This window comes from Oncorhynchus masou, chromosome 20 (assembly GCF_036934945.1).
Source record: "Oncorhynchus masou masou isolate Uvic2021 chromosome 20, UVic_Omas_1.1, whole genome shotgun sequence".
Classification (NCBI taxonomy): Eukaryota; Metazoa; Chordata; class Actinopteri; order Salmoniformes; family Salmonidae; genus Oncorhynchus; species Oncorhynchus masou.
The window spans coordinates 23598775-23614015 of NC_088231.1; the positions used below are offsets into that span (position 1 = coordinate 23598775).

At 44.3% G+C, this 15241-nt stretch overlaps 1 protein-coding gene across 1 annotated transcript in view; it reads right to left on the reverse strand.

Annotated features, from left to right (window-relative positions):
• Nucleotides 1-1099: 1099 nt before the first annotated feature.
• LOC135507190 (G protein-coupled receptor kinase 5-like) overlaps nucleotides 1100-15241 on the reverse strand; it is a 26079-nt gene continuing 11937 nt past the window's right edge. The window contains 8 exon segments of the mRNA XM_064926777.1: nucleotides 1100-1496; nucleotides 5533-5664; nucleotides 6554-6691; nucleotides 7541-7557; nucleotides 7560-7677; nucleotides 9763-9971; nucleotides 11632-11721; nucleotides 12840-12877. Of these exon segments, the coding sequence (XP_064782849.1) occupies nucleotides 1440-1496; nucleotides 5533-5664; nucleotides 6554-6691; nucleotides 7541-7557; nucleotides 7560-7677; nucleotides 9763-9971; nucleotides 11632-11721; nucleotides 12840-12877 (799 nt within the window). The 3' untranslated portion in view covers nucleotides 1100-1439.

The window sequence follows — 15241 nt, forward strand, 5'->3', positions numbered from 1 at the left end:
TACAGACATAGGATACATCCTAAATGGAACCCTACTCCCTATGTAGTGCACTACTTTAGACCAGAGCCCTATGGCACCCTATTCACTATATAGTGCACTACTTTAGACCAGAGCCCTATGGCACCCTATTCCCTATATAGTGCACTTCTTTAGACCAGAGCCCTGTGGCACCCTATTCCCTATGTAGTGCACTACATTAGACCAGAGCCCTATTCCCTATATTGTGCACTACTTTAGACCACAGCCCTATGGTACCCTATTCCCTATATATAAGACCAGAGCCCTATTCCCTACATAGTGCACTACATTATACCAGAGCCCTATTCCCTACATAGTGCACTACATTAGACCAGAGCCCTATAGAACCCTATTCCCTACATAGTGCACTACATTAGACCAGAGCCCTATGGTACCCTATTCCCGACATAGTGCACTACATTAGACCAGAGCCCTATGTTACCCTATTCCCTACATAGTGCACTACATTAGACCAGAGCTCTATGGTACCCTATTCCCTACATAGTGCACTACATTAGACCAGAGCCCTATGGTACCCTATTCCCTACATAGTGCACTACATTAGACCAGAGCCCTATGGTACCCTATTCCCTACATAGTGCACTACATTAGACCAGAGCCCTATGGTACCCTATTCCCTACATAGTGCACTACATTAGACCAGAGCCCTATGGTACCCTATTCCCTACATAGTGCACTACATTAGACCAGAGCCCTATGGTACCCTATTCCCTACATAGTGCACTACATTATGCAGGGCGCCATTTGGAAACACACACTATACAAACAAACAAAAGGCTCCATCGAGAAAACTAATAAAAAAAGACTACTGATGGTTCAGTCCCAAATAGTACCCTTTTCCCGACACAGTGCACTACTTCTGACCAGGACCCATAGGCCATAGGTAAAAGTAGTGGACTATATAGGGGAATAGGAAACCATTTGGGACATACCCTGTGCTTCTTTAAAAAAAAATTAAAAAAAATAAAAAAAGAACAAGATCCTTAATACACATTTTCCTCGTTCCAAAAAACAAATAAACAACAACAAAACGTAGAAAAAAATGATGTATGCATTCAAGTGGTACTTAATATGGCTTTTATACAATACACCTTTTGGTGAAAATATACATCTAGGACACAATTCAAGTACAAATGTACAAAATCTTTAAACTCATATGTTTTTCTTTTAATTATTATAATTACACTTTTTAATACATATCATAAATACAGGTTTAACATTCATCGAGTTCCTAACATTTTAACGCTCTGGATGCGTTTGAAGAAGGAAGGAGGGAGAGGAGGAGGAGGAGGAAGAGGGAGAGGGGGAGGAGGAGGAGGAGGAGGGAGAGGAGGAGGGAGAGGAGGAGGAGGGAGAGGAGGAGGGTGAGCAGGAGGAGGAGGAGGGTGAGCAGGAGTGGTTTAAAGTCGGGAAGGCTCCTCGTGCTCTTCGTCTTCGTAGCCACTCTTTAAACAGACCTGGGAACAGTTAGTTAAATAAACCGTTACATAGGATCAATGGGCTCTTCATCTTTTACAAACTGATTCTGAATCAGTTCGGTTACATACAGTACATTGTGAAAGTAATCTGACCCCTTCCATAGGATCAATGGGCTCTTCATCTTTTACAAACTGATTCTGAATCAGTTAGGTTACATACAGTACATTGTGAAAGTAATCTGACCCCTTCCATAGGATCAATGGGCTCTTTAACTTTACATGTATTTAATTGTTTTAGCATAAGGCTGTAATGTCACTTTTCACCACCTTTAAAAACAGACTGAATCAGTCAGAGGTTGTTGAATATTAATAACTGACCCGAGATCAGCCGTCGGTGTGCTGTATAATCTTTCAGACATTATTTACATTCGACGCTCTTATCAGAGAGACAGGGCGGCAGGGTAGCCTAGTGGTTAGAGTGTAGAGGAGGTAGGGTAGCCTAGTGGTTAGAGTGTAGAGGATGTAGGGTAGCCTAGTGGTTAGAGTGTAGAGGATGTAGGGTAGCCTAGTGGTTAGAGTGTAGAGGCGGCAGGGTAGCCTAGTGGTTAGAGTGTAGAGGATGTAGGGTAGCCTAGTGGTTAGAGTGTAGAGGAGGTAGGGTAGCCTAGTGGTTAGAGTGTAGAGGATGTAGGGTAGCCTAGTGGTTAGAGTGTAGAGGCAGCAGGGTAGACTAGTGGTTAGAGTGTAGAGGAGGTAGGGTAGCCTAGTGGTTAGAGTGTAGGGGCGGCAGGGTAGCCTAGTGGTTAGAGTGTAGAGGAGGTATGGTAGCCTAGTGGTTAGAGTGTAGGGGCGGCAGGGTAGCCTAGTGGTTAGAGTGTAGAGGAGGTAGGGTAGCCTAGTGGTTAGAGTGTAGAGGAGGTAGGGTAGCCTAGTGGTTAGAGTGTAGAGGAGGTAGGGTAGCCTAGTGGTTAGAGTGTAGAGGAGGTAGGGTAGCCTAGTGGTTAGAGTGTAGAGGAGGTAGGGTAGCCTAGTGGTTAGAGTGTAGAGGAGGTAGGGTAGCCTAGTGGTTAGAGTGTAGAGGCAGCAGGGTAGACTAGTGGTTAGAGTGTAGAGGAGGTAGGGTAGCCTAGTGGTTAGAGTGTAGTTGAGGTAGGGTAGCCTAGTGGTTAGAGTGTAGAGGAGGTATGGTAGCCTAGTGGTTAGAGTGTAGGGGCGGCAGGGTAGCCTAGTGGTTAGAGTGTAGAGGAGGTAGGGTAGCCTAGTGGTTAGAGTGTAGAGGAGGTAGGGTAGCCTAGTGGTTAGAGTGTAGAGGAGGTAGGGTAGCCTAGTGGTTAGAGTGTAGTTGAGGTAGGGTAGCCTAGTGGTTAGAGTGTAGTTGAGGTAGGGTAGCCTAGTGGTTAGAGTGTAGTTGAGGTAGGGTAGCCTAGTGGTTAGAGTGTAGTTGAGGTAGGGTAGCCTAGTGGTTAGAATGTAGAGGAGGTAGGGTAGCCTAGTGGTTAGAGTGTAGAGGAGGTAGGGTAGCCTAGTGGTTAGAGTGTAGTTGAGGTAGGGTAGCCTAGTGGTTAGAGTGTAGTTGAGGTAGGGTAGCCTAGTGGTTAGAGTGTAGGGGCGGCAGGGTAGCCTAGTGGTTAGAGTGTAGAGGAGGTAGGGTAGCCTAGTGGTTAGAGTGTAGAGGAGGTAGGGTAGCCTAGTGGTTAGAGTGTAGAGGAGGTAGGGTAGCCTAGTGGTTAGAGTGTAGGGGCGGCAGGGTAGCCTAGTGGTTAGAGTGTAGAGGAGGTAGGGTAGCCTAGTGGTTAGAGTGTAGAGGAGGTAGGGTAGCCTAGTGGTTAGAGTGTAGAGGAGGTAGGGTAGCCTAGTGGTTAGAGTGTAGGGGCGGCAGGGTAGCCTAGTGGTTAGAGTGTAGAGGAGGTAGGGTAGCCTAGTGGTTAGAGTGTAGAGGAGGTAGGGTAGCCTAGTGGTTAGAGTGTAGAGGAGGTAGGGTAGCCTAGTGGTTAGAGTGTAGAGGAGGTAGGGTAGCCTAGTGGTTAGAGTGTAGAGGAGGTAGGGTAGCCTAGTGGTTAGAGCGTTGGACTAGTAACCGAAAGGTTGCAAGTTCAAACCCCCGAGCTGACAAGGTACAAAATCTGTCGTTCTGCCCCTGAACAGCCATCATTGAAAATAAGAATTTGTTCTTAACTGACTTGCCTGGTTAAATAAAGGTAAAATTAAAAAATTAAAAAAGAGACTCACAGGAGCATTTCGGGTTAAGTGTCTTGCTCGAGGTCACATCGACTGATTTTTCACCTTGTCGGCTCAGGGATTCGAACCAGCAAACATTCGGTGACTTGCCCAACGCTCTTAAGCACCACGCTACCTGCTGCTGCCATTAAGAACTGATTCTGGGTCAGTTAGGCTACACATGTAGTTAATACAGAGATGTAGTGACACAGACTCAACACTTAGTTAGGCCTTATCAACTGGACTTCCTGCTGAACCAACTGGACTTCCTGCTTTATCAACTGGACTTCCTGCTTTATCAACTGGACTTCCTGCTTTATCAACTGGACTTCCTGCTGAACCAACTGGACTTCCTGCTTTATCAACTGGACTTCCTGCTGAACCAACTGGACTTCCTGCTTTATCAACTGGACTTCCTGCTGTACCAATTGGACTTCCTGCTTTATCAACTGGACTTCCTGCTGTACCAACTGGACTTCCTGCTGTACCAACTGGACTTCCTGCTTTACCAACTGGACTTCCTGCTGTACCAACTGGACTTCCTGCTGTACCAACTGGACTTCCTGCTGAACCAACTGGACTTCCTGCTGTACCAACTGGACTTCCTGCTTTACCAACTGGACTTCCTGCTTTATCAACTGGACTTCCTGCTTTATCAACTGGACTTCCTGCTGTACCAACTGGACTTCCTGCTTTACCAACTGGACTTCCTGCTTTACCAACTGGACTTCCTGCTTTACCAACTGGACTTCCTGCTTTACCAACTGGACTTCCTGCTTTACCAACTGGACTTCCTGCTTTACCAACTGGACTTCCTGCTATACCAACTGGACTTCCTGCTATACCAACTGGACTTCCTGCTATACCAACTGGACTTCCTGCTTTACCAACTGGACTTCCTGCTTTACCAACTGGACTTCCTGCTGAACCAACTGGACTTCCTGCTGAACCAACTGGACTTCCTGCTGAACCAACTGGACTTGCAGAGAGAGCCTTCAACCGGAGAAGAAACACAAGCAGAGAGAGCCTTCAACCAGAGAAGAAACACAAGCAGAGAGAGCCTTCAACCAGAGAAGAAACACAAGCAGAGAGAGCCTTCAACCAGAGAAGAAACACAAGCAGAGAGAGCCTTCAACCAGAGAAGAAACACAAGCAGAGAGAGCCTTCAACCAGAGAAGAAACACAAGCAGAGAGAGCCTTCAAGCAGAGAAGAAACACAAGCAGAGAGAGCCTTCAAGCAGAGAAGAAACACAAGCAGAGAGAGCCTTCAACCAGAGAAGAAACAAGCAGAGAGAGCCTTCAACCAGAGAAGAAACAAGCAGAGAGAGCCTTCAACCAGAGAAGAAACACACAGAGCCTTCAACCAGAGAAGAAACACACAGAGCCTTCAACCAGAGAAGAAACAAGCAGGGCCTTCAACCAGAGAAGAAACACAAACAGAGCCTTCAACCAGAGAAGAAACAAGCAGAGCCTTCAACCAGAGAAGAAACACAAGCAGAGCCTTCAACCAGAGAAGAAACACACAGAGCCTTCAACCAGAGAAGAAACACAAACAGAGCATTCAACCAGAGAAGAAACAAGCAGGGCCTTCAACCAGAGAAGAAACACAAACAGAGCCTTCAACCAGAGAAGAAACAAGCAGAGCCTTCAACCAGAGAAGAAACACACAGAGCCTTCAACCAGAGAAGAAACACAAACAGAGCATTCAACCAGAGAAGAAACAAGCAGAGCCTTCAACCAGAGAAGAAAATCAGAGGTAAAGAAGAAGAAAAGAAAGATGGAGGAAGAGGGAAGTACCTTAACCCCCACCACCTCTCACGGCGGCGGCGGGGGGGGGAGGAGAGCTAGCACCACTTGCCTCTCGTCTGAACAGCCTGTAGAAGAATCCTCTCTTTGGCGGTGGGTTGGGTCTGTTCACATCCAGATCTGAACACAGCAGGCCCTCGGTCTCATAGACGTTGATCTCCTTAAAACACTCCATCTCAATCATCTAGAGAGAGTATTAACACAGTATAAAACGCTCAATCATCTAGAGTATTAACACAGTATAAAACACTCAATCATCTAGAATATTAACGCAGTATAAAACACTCAATCATCTAGAGTATTAACGCAGTATAAAACACTCAATCATCTAGAATATTAACACAGTATAAAACACTGATCTCCTTAATAAAACACTAGAGACACCGAGAAAGAGAGAGACAAAGACACAGTGATAGACAGAGAGAGAGAGAGAGAGAGAGAGAGAGAGAGAGAGACACACACAGAAAGAGACACAGAGAGAGACAGACACAGAGAGAGAGACAGACACAGAGAGAGAGACAGAAAGAGACACAGAAAGACACAGAGAGAGAGAGAAAGACACAGAGTGAGACACAGAAAGAGACACCGAGAGAGAGAGAGAAAAACACAGAGCGAGACACAGAAAGAGACACAGAGAGAGAGAAAGACACAGAGAGCGAGACACAGAAAGAGAGACAGAGAGAGAGAGAGAAAGACACAGAGAGCGAGACACAGAAAGAGAGACAGAGAGAGAGAGAGAGAAAGACACAGAGAGCGAGACACAGAAAGAGACACAGAGAGAGAGGGGTAATAGTTTTCATTACATGGCTCAATATCCCAAGAAAACAGACATGTTGTTGAAGCCTGACTATCATCTAAAGGGACACGTGTACCTAAACTCCCAGGTGTATAAGAATGAAGGAGGTGTGTCACTGAATGGACTGGAGCAAAAACCTGCACCGGACCCCTGTTCTAAACGATGACATCATTGCCAGGGGATGGAGACACACACACACAGTAGGGTGCAGTACCTTCTGCTGCCAGGGGATGGAGACACACACACATACTCATGCACACACAGTAGGGTGCAGTACCTCGTTCTGCCAGGGTATGGAGACACTTCCTGTAACAAACTTGTGGTAGAAGTCATCGTCTGTGGGGTCCAGGTTGACTCCCTTCACTGTAGAGAACTGTTCTATATCCAGAACATCTTTACAATACACCGCCCGCGGCTGGAGGGAGGGAGGGAGAGGGAGGGGGAGAGGGGGAGGGAGGGAGAGAGAGGGGGAGAGAGGGAGAGAGAGAGAGGGAGAGAGGGTAGAGGTAGAGAGGGGGAGAGGGGGTAGAGAGAGAGAGAGAGAGGGTAGAGGTAGAGAGAGAGAGAGAGAGAGAGAGGGGGTAGAGAGAGAGAGAGGGTAGAGAGAGAGAGAGGGGGTAGAGAGAGAGGGTAGAGAGAGAGAGAGAGAGAGAGAGAGAGAGGGGGTAGAGGGGGTAGAGAGAGAGAGAGAGAGAGAGGGGGTAAGAGAGAGAGAGAGAGAGAGAGAGAGAGAGAGAGAGAGAGAGACAGAGAGAGACAGAGAGAGAGACAGAGAGAGACAGAGAGAGAGACAGAGAGAGAGAGAGAGAGAGAGAGAGAGAGAGAGAGAGAGAGTTTGTTCATGTGCGTGTGTCCAGTAATGGAAAAAGTACTCAATTGTCATACTTGGGTAAAAGTAAAAAATACCTTAATATAAAATGATCTCAGTAACATACTACTTGAGTAAAAGTCTAAAAGTATCAGATTTTAAACGTACCTACACTCGTGGAAAATGTACTCAATTGTCATACTTGAGTAAAAGTGAAAGTTTCCCAGTAAAATACTACTTGATTAAAAGTCTAAAAGTATCCGATTTTAAAAGTACTTAAGTAGTATTTAAAAGTATTTTTACTTAAGTACATTACACCACTGTGTGTGTCCTTACATCCAGGCTGAAGGGGAGGTCCTGTGTGTGTGTGTGTGTGTGTGTGTGTGTGTGTGTGTGTGTGTGTGTGTGTGTGTGTGTGTGTGTGTGTGTGTGTGTGTGTGTGTGTGTGTTCTTTACATCAGGACTGAAGGGGGTTCCAGAATGCCTGCCTCGAGGCGTTTGAAGTTGATGTTCTTGAAGATGATATGAGCCTTCACCTCCACACCGCCCAGCCCCTGGCACCCCAGACGGGCTTTGGGGTCTTTGGCCAGCAGCTGAGGAAGAGGAAGTGACACGGGGTTCTAGAAGAGTTGTGTGAGGCAGAGTCAGGTACTTAAGAGAGTTGAGACAACTTCTAGAATGTTGTATATTGTTCTGATTCTAAACATTCAGATCTTGAGCATTGTTTAAATATCCCCCATGTGTAATATTACTCTGATTCTACACATTCAGATCTAGAGCATTGTTTAAATATCCCCCATGTGTAATATTACTCTGATTCTACACAGATTAGAGCATTGTTTAAATATCCCCCATGTGTAATATTGTTCTGATTCTACACATTCAGATCTAGAGCATTGTTTAAATATCCCCCATGTGTAATATTACTCTGATTCTACACATTCAGACCTAGAGCATTGTTTAAATATCCCCCATGTGTAATATTGTTCTGATTCTACACATTCAGATCTAGAGCATTGTTTAAATATCCCCCATGTGTAATATTACTCTGATTCTACACATTCAGATCTAGAGCATTGTTTAAATATCCCCCATGTGTAATATTACTCTGATTCTACACATTCAGATCTAGAGCATTGTTTAAATATCCCCCATGTGTAATATTACTCTGATTCTACCATTCAGATCTAGAGCATTGTTTAAATATCCCCCATGTGTAATATTACTCTGATTCTAAACATTCAGATCTAGAGCATTGTTTAAATATCCCCCATGTGTAATATTACTCTGATTCTACACATTCAGATCTAGAGCATTGTTTAAATATCCCCCATGTGTAATATTGTGTCTCTCACTGGAACAGAGGACCCCCCCCAGAGGCCTGGAACAGTAACGGTCCTTCACCCTCTCTCCTTTACCTCCCTCATCCCCTCCTCATCCCCTCCTCTCTCCTTTACCTCCCTCATCCCCTCCTCTCTCATTTAGCTCCCTCATCCCCTCTTCTTTACCTCCCTCATCCCCTCCTCTCTCCTCTACCTCCCTCATCCCCTCCTCTCTCCTCTACCTCCATCATCCCCTCCTCTCTCCTTCACCTCCCTCATCCCCTCCTTCACCTCCCTCATCCCCTACTCTCTCATTTACCTCCCTCATCCCCTCCCCTCTCCTTTACCTCCCTCATCCCCTCCCCTCTCCTTTACCTCCCTCACCCCCTCCCCTCTCCTTTACCTCCCTCACCCCCTCCTCTCTCCTTTACCTCCCTCATCCCCTCCTCTCTCCTTCACCTCCCTCATCCCCTCCTCTCTCCTTTACCTCCCTCATCCCCTCCTCTCTCCTTTACCTCCCTCATCCCCTACTCTCTCCTTTACCTCCCGCATCCCCTCCCATTACCTCCCTCATCCCCTCTCCTTTACCTCCCTCATCTCCTCCTCTCTCCTTTACCTCCCTCATCCCCTCCTCTCTCCTTTACCTCCCTTATCCCCTCCCATTACCTCCCTCATCCCCTCTCCTTTACCTCCCTCATCCCCTCCCCTTTACCTCCCTCATCCCCTCCTCTCTCCCAGTAGGGAGTCCAACGCGAAGAAGAAGATTGTATTTGTGGACAACCACACAGACATGTTTTACACCAGTGCTCCAAAAGCTCATTCATGGATAAAGTAAATATTATCTCTGGTGGACCGGTCTGAAACATGACCACTGCTCAACCACCATGGATACAGACACAGTAGAGAAGAGATGTTGAACACACACACACCTGCACACAGAACACACACACACCTGCACACATAACACACACACACACCTGCACACAGAACACACACACACACACACCTGCAAACAGAACACACACACACCTGCACCCAGAACACACACACACACCTGCACACAACACACACACACACACCTGCACCCAGAACACACACACACACCTGCACACAGAACACACACACACCTGCACACAGAACACACACACACATGCACACAGAACACACACACACACATGCACACAGAACACACACACACACATGCACACAGAACACACACACACACACCTGCACACAGAACACACACACACACCTGCACACAGAACACACACCCCATGTGACCTCACTTTCTCCCTAACCCCGGCAGAGGAATAACTAACTGCAGTTGTGTGTAAACACGCCATCCATCCGTCCCACCTGTCTGCAGATATCCTTGGCCTCCTCAGAGAACTTGTCAGAGTATTCCTCGGGATCTTCTCGCACTCGTCTGTCCACCTCTTCTCTCTTCACTCGTTCTTTACGCCGGCGGAAGGGCGACTGACCCTGGATCATCTCAAACACCAGACAGCCCAGACCCCACCAGTCAGGACTGAAGGAGTAGGACTCATTCTGGATCACCTCTGGGGCTGACGGAGAGACAGAGGAGAGAGAGAGAGAGAAAGAGAATTAGAGAGAGAGAGAAAGAGAGAGAGAGAGAGACAGAACGATGAGAGAGAGAGAGAGAGAGAGAGAGAGAGAGAGAGATAGAGAGTGAGAGAGAGAGAGAGAAAGAGAGAAGGAGAGACGGATGAGAGAGAAGGAGAGATGAAAGATAGAAATATTGTTTAATCAATAGTCAGGACTGAAGGAGTAAGCCTCATTCTGTATAACCTCAGGAGCTGACGGAGAGATGGATGAGAGAGAGAGAGAGAGAGAGGAAGGTGAGACAGGGAATAGAGGGGATAGATTATGTCTAGACACATCCAGGTCTAGGAGAGAGAGAGACAGGGTTAAAAAGAGGGAGCAGGGGATGAGGAGAGAGAGAGTGAGAGAGAGAGAGAGATGAAGAGGAGGAATCAAGGAGATAGGAAGAGAGAGGTAGGATGTACCCATGTATGTAGAGAGAGAGAGAGAGATGAAGAGGAGGAATCAAGGAGATAGGAAGAGAGAGGTAGGATGTACCCATGTATGTAGAGAGAGAGAGAGAGATGAAGAGGAGGAATCAAGGAGACAGGAAGTGAGGTAGGATGTACCCATGTATGTAGAGAGAGAGAGAGAGATGAAGAGGAGGAATCAAGGAGATAGGAAGTGAGGTAGGATGTACCCATGTATGTAGAGAGAGAGAGAGAGAGAGAAGAGGAGGGATCAAGGAGATAGGAAGTGTGGTAGGATGTACCCATGTATGTAGAGAGAGAGAGATGAAGAGGAGGAATCAAGGAGATAGGAAGAGAGAGGTAGGATGTACCCATGTATGTAGAGAGAGAGAGAGAGATGAAGAGGAGGAATCAAGGAGATAGGAAGAGAGAGGTAGGATGTACCCATGTATGTAGAGAGAGAGAGAGAGAGAGATGAAGAGGAGGAATCAAGGAGATAGGAAGTGAGGTAGGATGTACCCATGTATGTAGAGAGAGAGAGAGAGAGATGAAGAGGAGGAATCAAGGAGATAGGAAGTGAGGTAGGATGTACCCATGTATGTAGAGAGAGAGAGAGAGAGATGAAGAGGAATCAAGGAATCAAGGAGATAGGTAAGTGAAGAGTCAGGATGTGACCACATGTATGTAGAGAGAGAGAGAGAGATGAAGAGGAGGAAATCAAGGATAGGAAGTGAGGTAGGATGTACCCATGTATGTAGAGAGAGAGAGAGAGAGATAGAGAGGAATCAAGGAGATAGAGAGATGAAGAGATAGATGAGGTAGGATGTACATATGTATGTAGAGGATAGTATAGGATGTACCCATGTATGTAGAGAGAGAGAGAGAGAGATGAAGAGGAGGAATCAAGGAGATAGGAAGTGAGGTAGGATGTACCCATGTATGTAGAGAGAGAGAGAGAGAGAGAGAGATGAAGAGGAGTAATCAAGGAGACAGGAAGTGAGGTAGGATGTACCCATGTATGTAGAGAGAGAGATGAGAGAGAGGAGATCAAGGAGACAGGAAGTGAGGTAATCAATGTATGTAGAGAGAGGAAGAGAGAAGAGGAGGAATCAAGGAGATAGGAAGAGAGAGGTAGGATGTACCCATGTATGTAGAGAGAGAAAGAGAGATGAAGAGGAGGAATCAAGGAGACAGGAAGTGAGGTAGGATGTACCCATGTATCCTACAGTGCCCACTCTCCCTCGTATCGTCTCCGAGTCGGGAATCTGGACGGCTAGTCCCAGGTCAGAGATACGGATGTGTCCTGGAGAGAACATGAATAACAACGTTATAACATGTTTATGAACAAGAATAAGAGTGCAATAACATGTTTATGAATATCACTATGGGTATGGGAAATTAACAGTGTAGCTAGCTAGTTTAAGTTGCTAGTGCCTAGGCTTTTAGCTAGCTAATTTATGTTGCTAGTATCTAGGCTTTTAGCTAGCTAATTTATGTTGCTAGTACCTAGGCTTTTAGCTAGCTAATTTATGTTGCTAGTACCTAGGCTTTTAGCTAGCTAATTTATGTTGCTAGTATCTAGGCTGTTAGCTAGCTAATTTATGTTGCTCGTACCTAGGCTTTTAGCTAGCTAATTTATGTTGCTAGTATCTAGGCTTTTAGCTAGCGAATTTATGTTGCTCGTACCTAGGCTTTTAGCTAGCGAATTTATGTTGCTCGTACCTAGGCTTTTTTAGCTAGCGAATTTATGTTGCTCGTACCTAGGCTTTTAGCTAGCTAATTTATGTTGCTAGTATCTAGGCTTTTAGCTAGCGAATTTATGTTGCTAGTATCTAGGCTTTTAGCTAGCTAATTTATGTTGCTCGTACCTAGGCTTTTAGCTAGCGAATTTATGTTGCTAGTATCTAGGCTTTTAGCTAGCTAATTTATGTTGCTAGTACCTAGGCTTTTAGCTAGCTAATTTATGTTGCTAGTACCTAGGCTTTTAGCTAGCTAATTTATGTTGCTAGTATCTAGGCTTTTAGCTAGCTAATTTATGTTGCTAGTACCTAGCCTTTTAGCTAGCTAATTTATGTTGCTAGTACCTAGGCTTTTAGCTAGCTAATTTATGTTGCTAGTATCTAGGCTTTTAGCTAGCTAATTTATGTTGTTCGTACCTAGGCTTTTAGCTAGCTAATTTATGTTGCTAGTACCTAGGCTTTTAGCTAGCTAATTTATGTTGCTAGTACCTAGGCTTTTAGCTAGCGAATTTATGTTGCTAGTACCTAGGCTTTTACCTAGCTAATTTATGTTGCTAGTACCTAGGCTTTTAGCTAGCTAATTTATGTTGCTAGTACCTAGGCTTTTAGCTAGCTAATTTATGTTGCTAGTACCTAGGCTTGTAATTAGCTAAGTCAGTGACAAGACGTGGTTCAAGCTTACCGCGGTCGTCTAGAAGAATGTTTTCAGGTTTTAAGTCCCTGAGAAGAAAAAAAACACACACGAAGTTAGAATTATTTATACAAAACCAGTTCTGGGCATGCTTTTGTTCCTGCACTAACACAGCTAACCATCCATCATCTAAATCAGCTAACCATCCATCATCTAAATCAGCTAACCATCCATCATCTAAATCAGCTAACCATCCATCATCTAAATCAGCTAACCATCCATCATCTAAATCAGCTAACCATCCATCATCTAAATCAGCTAACCATCCATCATCTAAATCAGCTAACCATCCATCATCTAAATCAGCTAACCATCCATCATCTAACACAGCTAACCATCCATCATCTAAATCAGCTAACCATCCATCATCTAAATCAGCTAACCATCCATCATCTAACACAGCTAACCATCCATCATCTAAATCAACTAACCATCCATCATCTAAATCAGCTAACCATCCATCATCTAAATCAGCTAACCATCCATCATCTAAATCAGCTAACCATCCATCATCTAAATCAGCTAACCATCCATCATCTAAATCAGCTAACCATCTAATCAACTAACCATCTAAATCAGCTAACCATCCATCATCTAAATCAGCTAATCATCCATCATCTAAATCAGCTAACCATTTAATCAACTAACCATCTGATCAGCAAACCATCTAATCAGCTAACCATCCATCATCTAATCAGCTAACCATCCATCATCTAAATCAGCTAACCATCCATCATCTAAATCAGCTAACCATCCATCATCTAAATCAGCTAACCATCCATCATCTAAATCAGCTAACCATCCATCATCTAAATCAGCTAACCATCCATCATCTAAATCAGCTAACCATCTAATCAACTAACCATCTGATCAGCAAACCATCTAATCAGCTAACCATCCATCATCTAAATCAGCTAACCATCCATCATCTAAATCAGCTAACCATCCATCATCTAAATCAGCTAACCATCCATCATCTAAATCAGCTAACCATCTAATCAACTAACCATCTGATCAGCAAACCATCTAATCAGCTAACCATCCATCATCTAAATCAGCTAACCATCCATCATCTAAATCAGCTAACCATCTAATCAACTAACCATCTGATCAGCTAACCATCTAATCAGCTAACCATCCATCATCTACATCAGCTAACCATCCATCATCTAAATTAGCTAACCATCTAATCAGCTAACCATCTAATCAGCTAACCATCTAATCAGCTAACCATCTAAATCAGCTAACCATCTAAATCAGCTAACCATCTAATCAACTAACCATCCAATCAGCTAACCATCCAATCAGCTAACCATCTAATCAGCTAACCAGCAAACCATCTAAATCAGCTAACCATCTAAATCAGCTAACCATCTAAATCAGCTAACCATCTAAATCAGCTAACCATCTAAATCAGCTAACCACCTAAAATCAGCTAACCATCTAAATCAGCTAACCCATCTAACCATCGAAATCAGCTAACCATCTAAATCAGCTAACCATCTAACCATCTAAATCATCTAACCATCTAAAATCAGCTAACCACCTAAAATCAGCTAACCATCTAACCATCTAAATCAGCTAACAATCTAAAATCAGCTAACCACCTAGAATTAGCTAACCACCTAGAATTAGCTAACCACCTAAAATCAGCTAACCATCTAAATCAGCTAACAATCTAAAATCAGCTAACCACCTAGAATTAGCTAACCATCTAAAATCAGCTAACCATCTAAATCAGCTAACAATCTAAAATCAGCTAACCACCTAGAATTAGCTAACCACCTAAAATCAGCTAACCATCTAAATCAGCTAACAATCTAAAATCAGCTAACCACCTAGAATTAGCTAACCATCTAAAATCAGCTAACCATCTAAATCAGCTAACAATCTAAAATCAGCTAACCACCTAGAATTAGCTAACCATCTAAATCAGCTAACCATCTAAATCAGCTAACCATCTAAATCAGCTAACAATCTAAAATCAGCTAACCACCTAGAATTAGCTAACCATCTAAAATCAGCTAACCATCTAAATCAGCTAACAATCTAAAATCAGCTAACCACCTAGAATTAGCTAACCATCTAAATCAGCTAACCATCTAAATCAGCTAACCCATCTAACCATCGAAATCAGCTAACCATCTAAATCAGCTAACCCATCTAACCATCGAAATCAGCTAACCATCTAAATCAGCTAACCATCTAACCATCTAAATCAGCTAACCATCTAAAATCAGCTAACCACCTAAAATCAGCTAACCACCTAGAATTAGCTAACCACCTAAAATCAGCTAACCATCTAAATCAGCTAACAATCTAAAATCAGCTAACCACCTAGAATTAGCTAACCATCTAAAATCAGCTAACCATCTAAATCAGCTAACAATCTA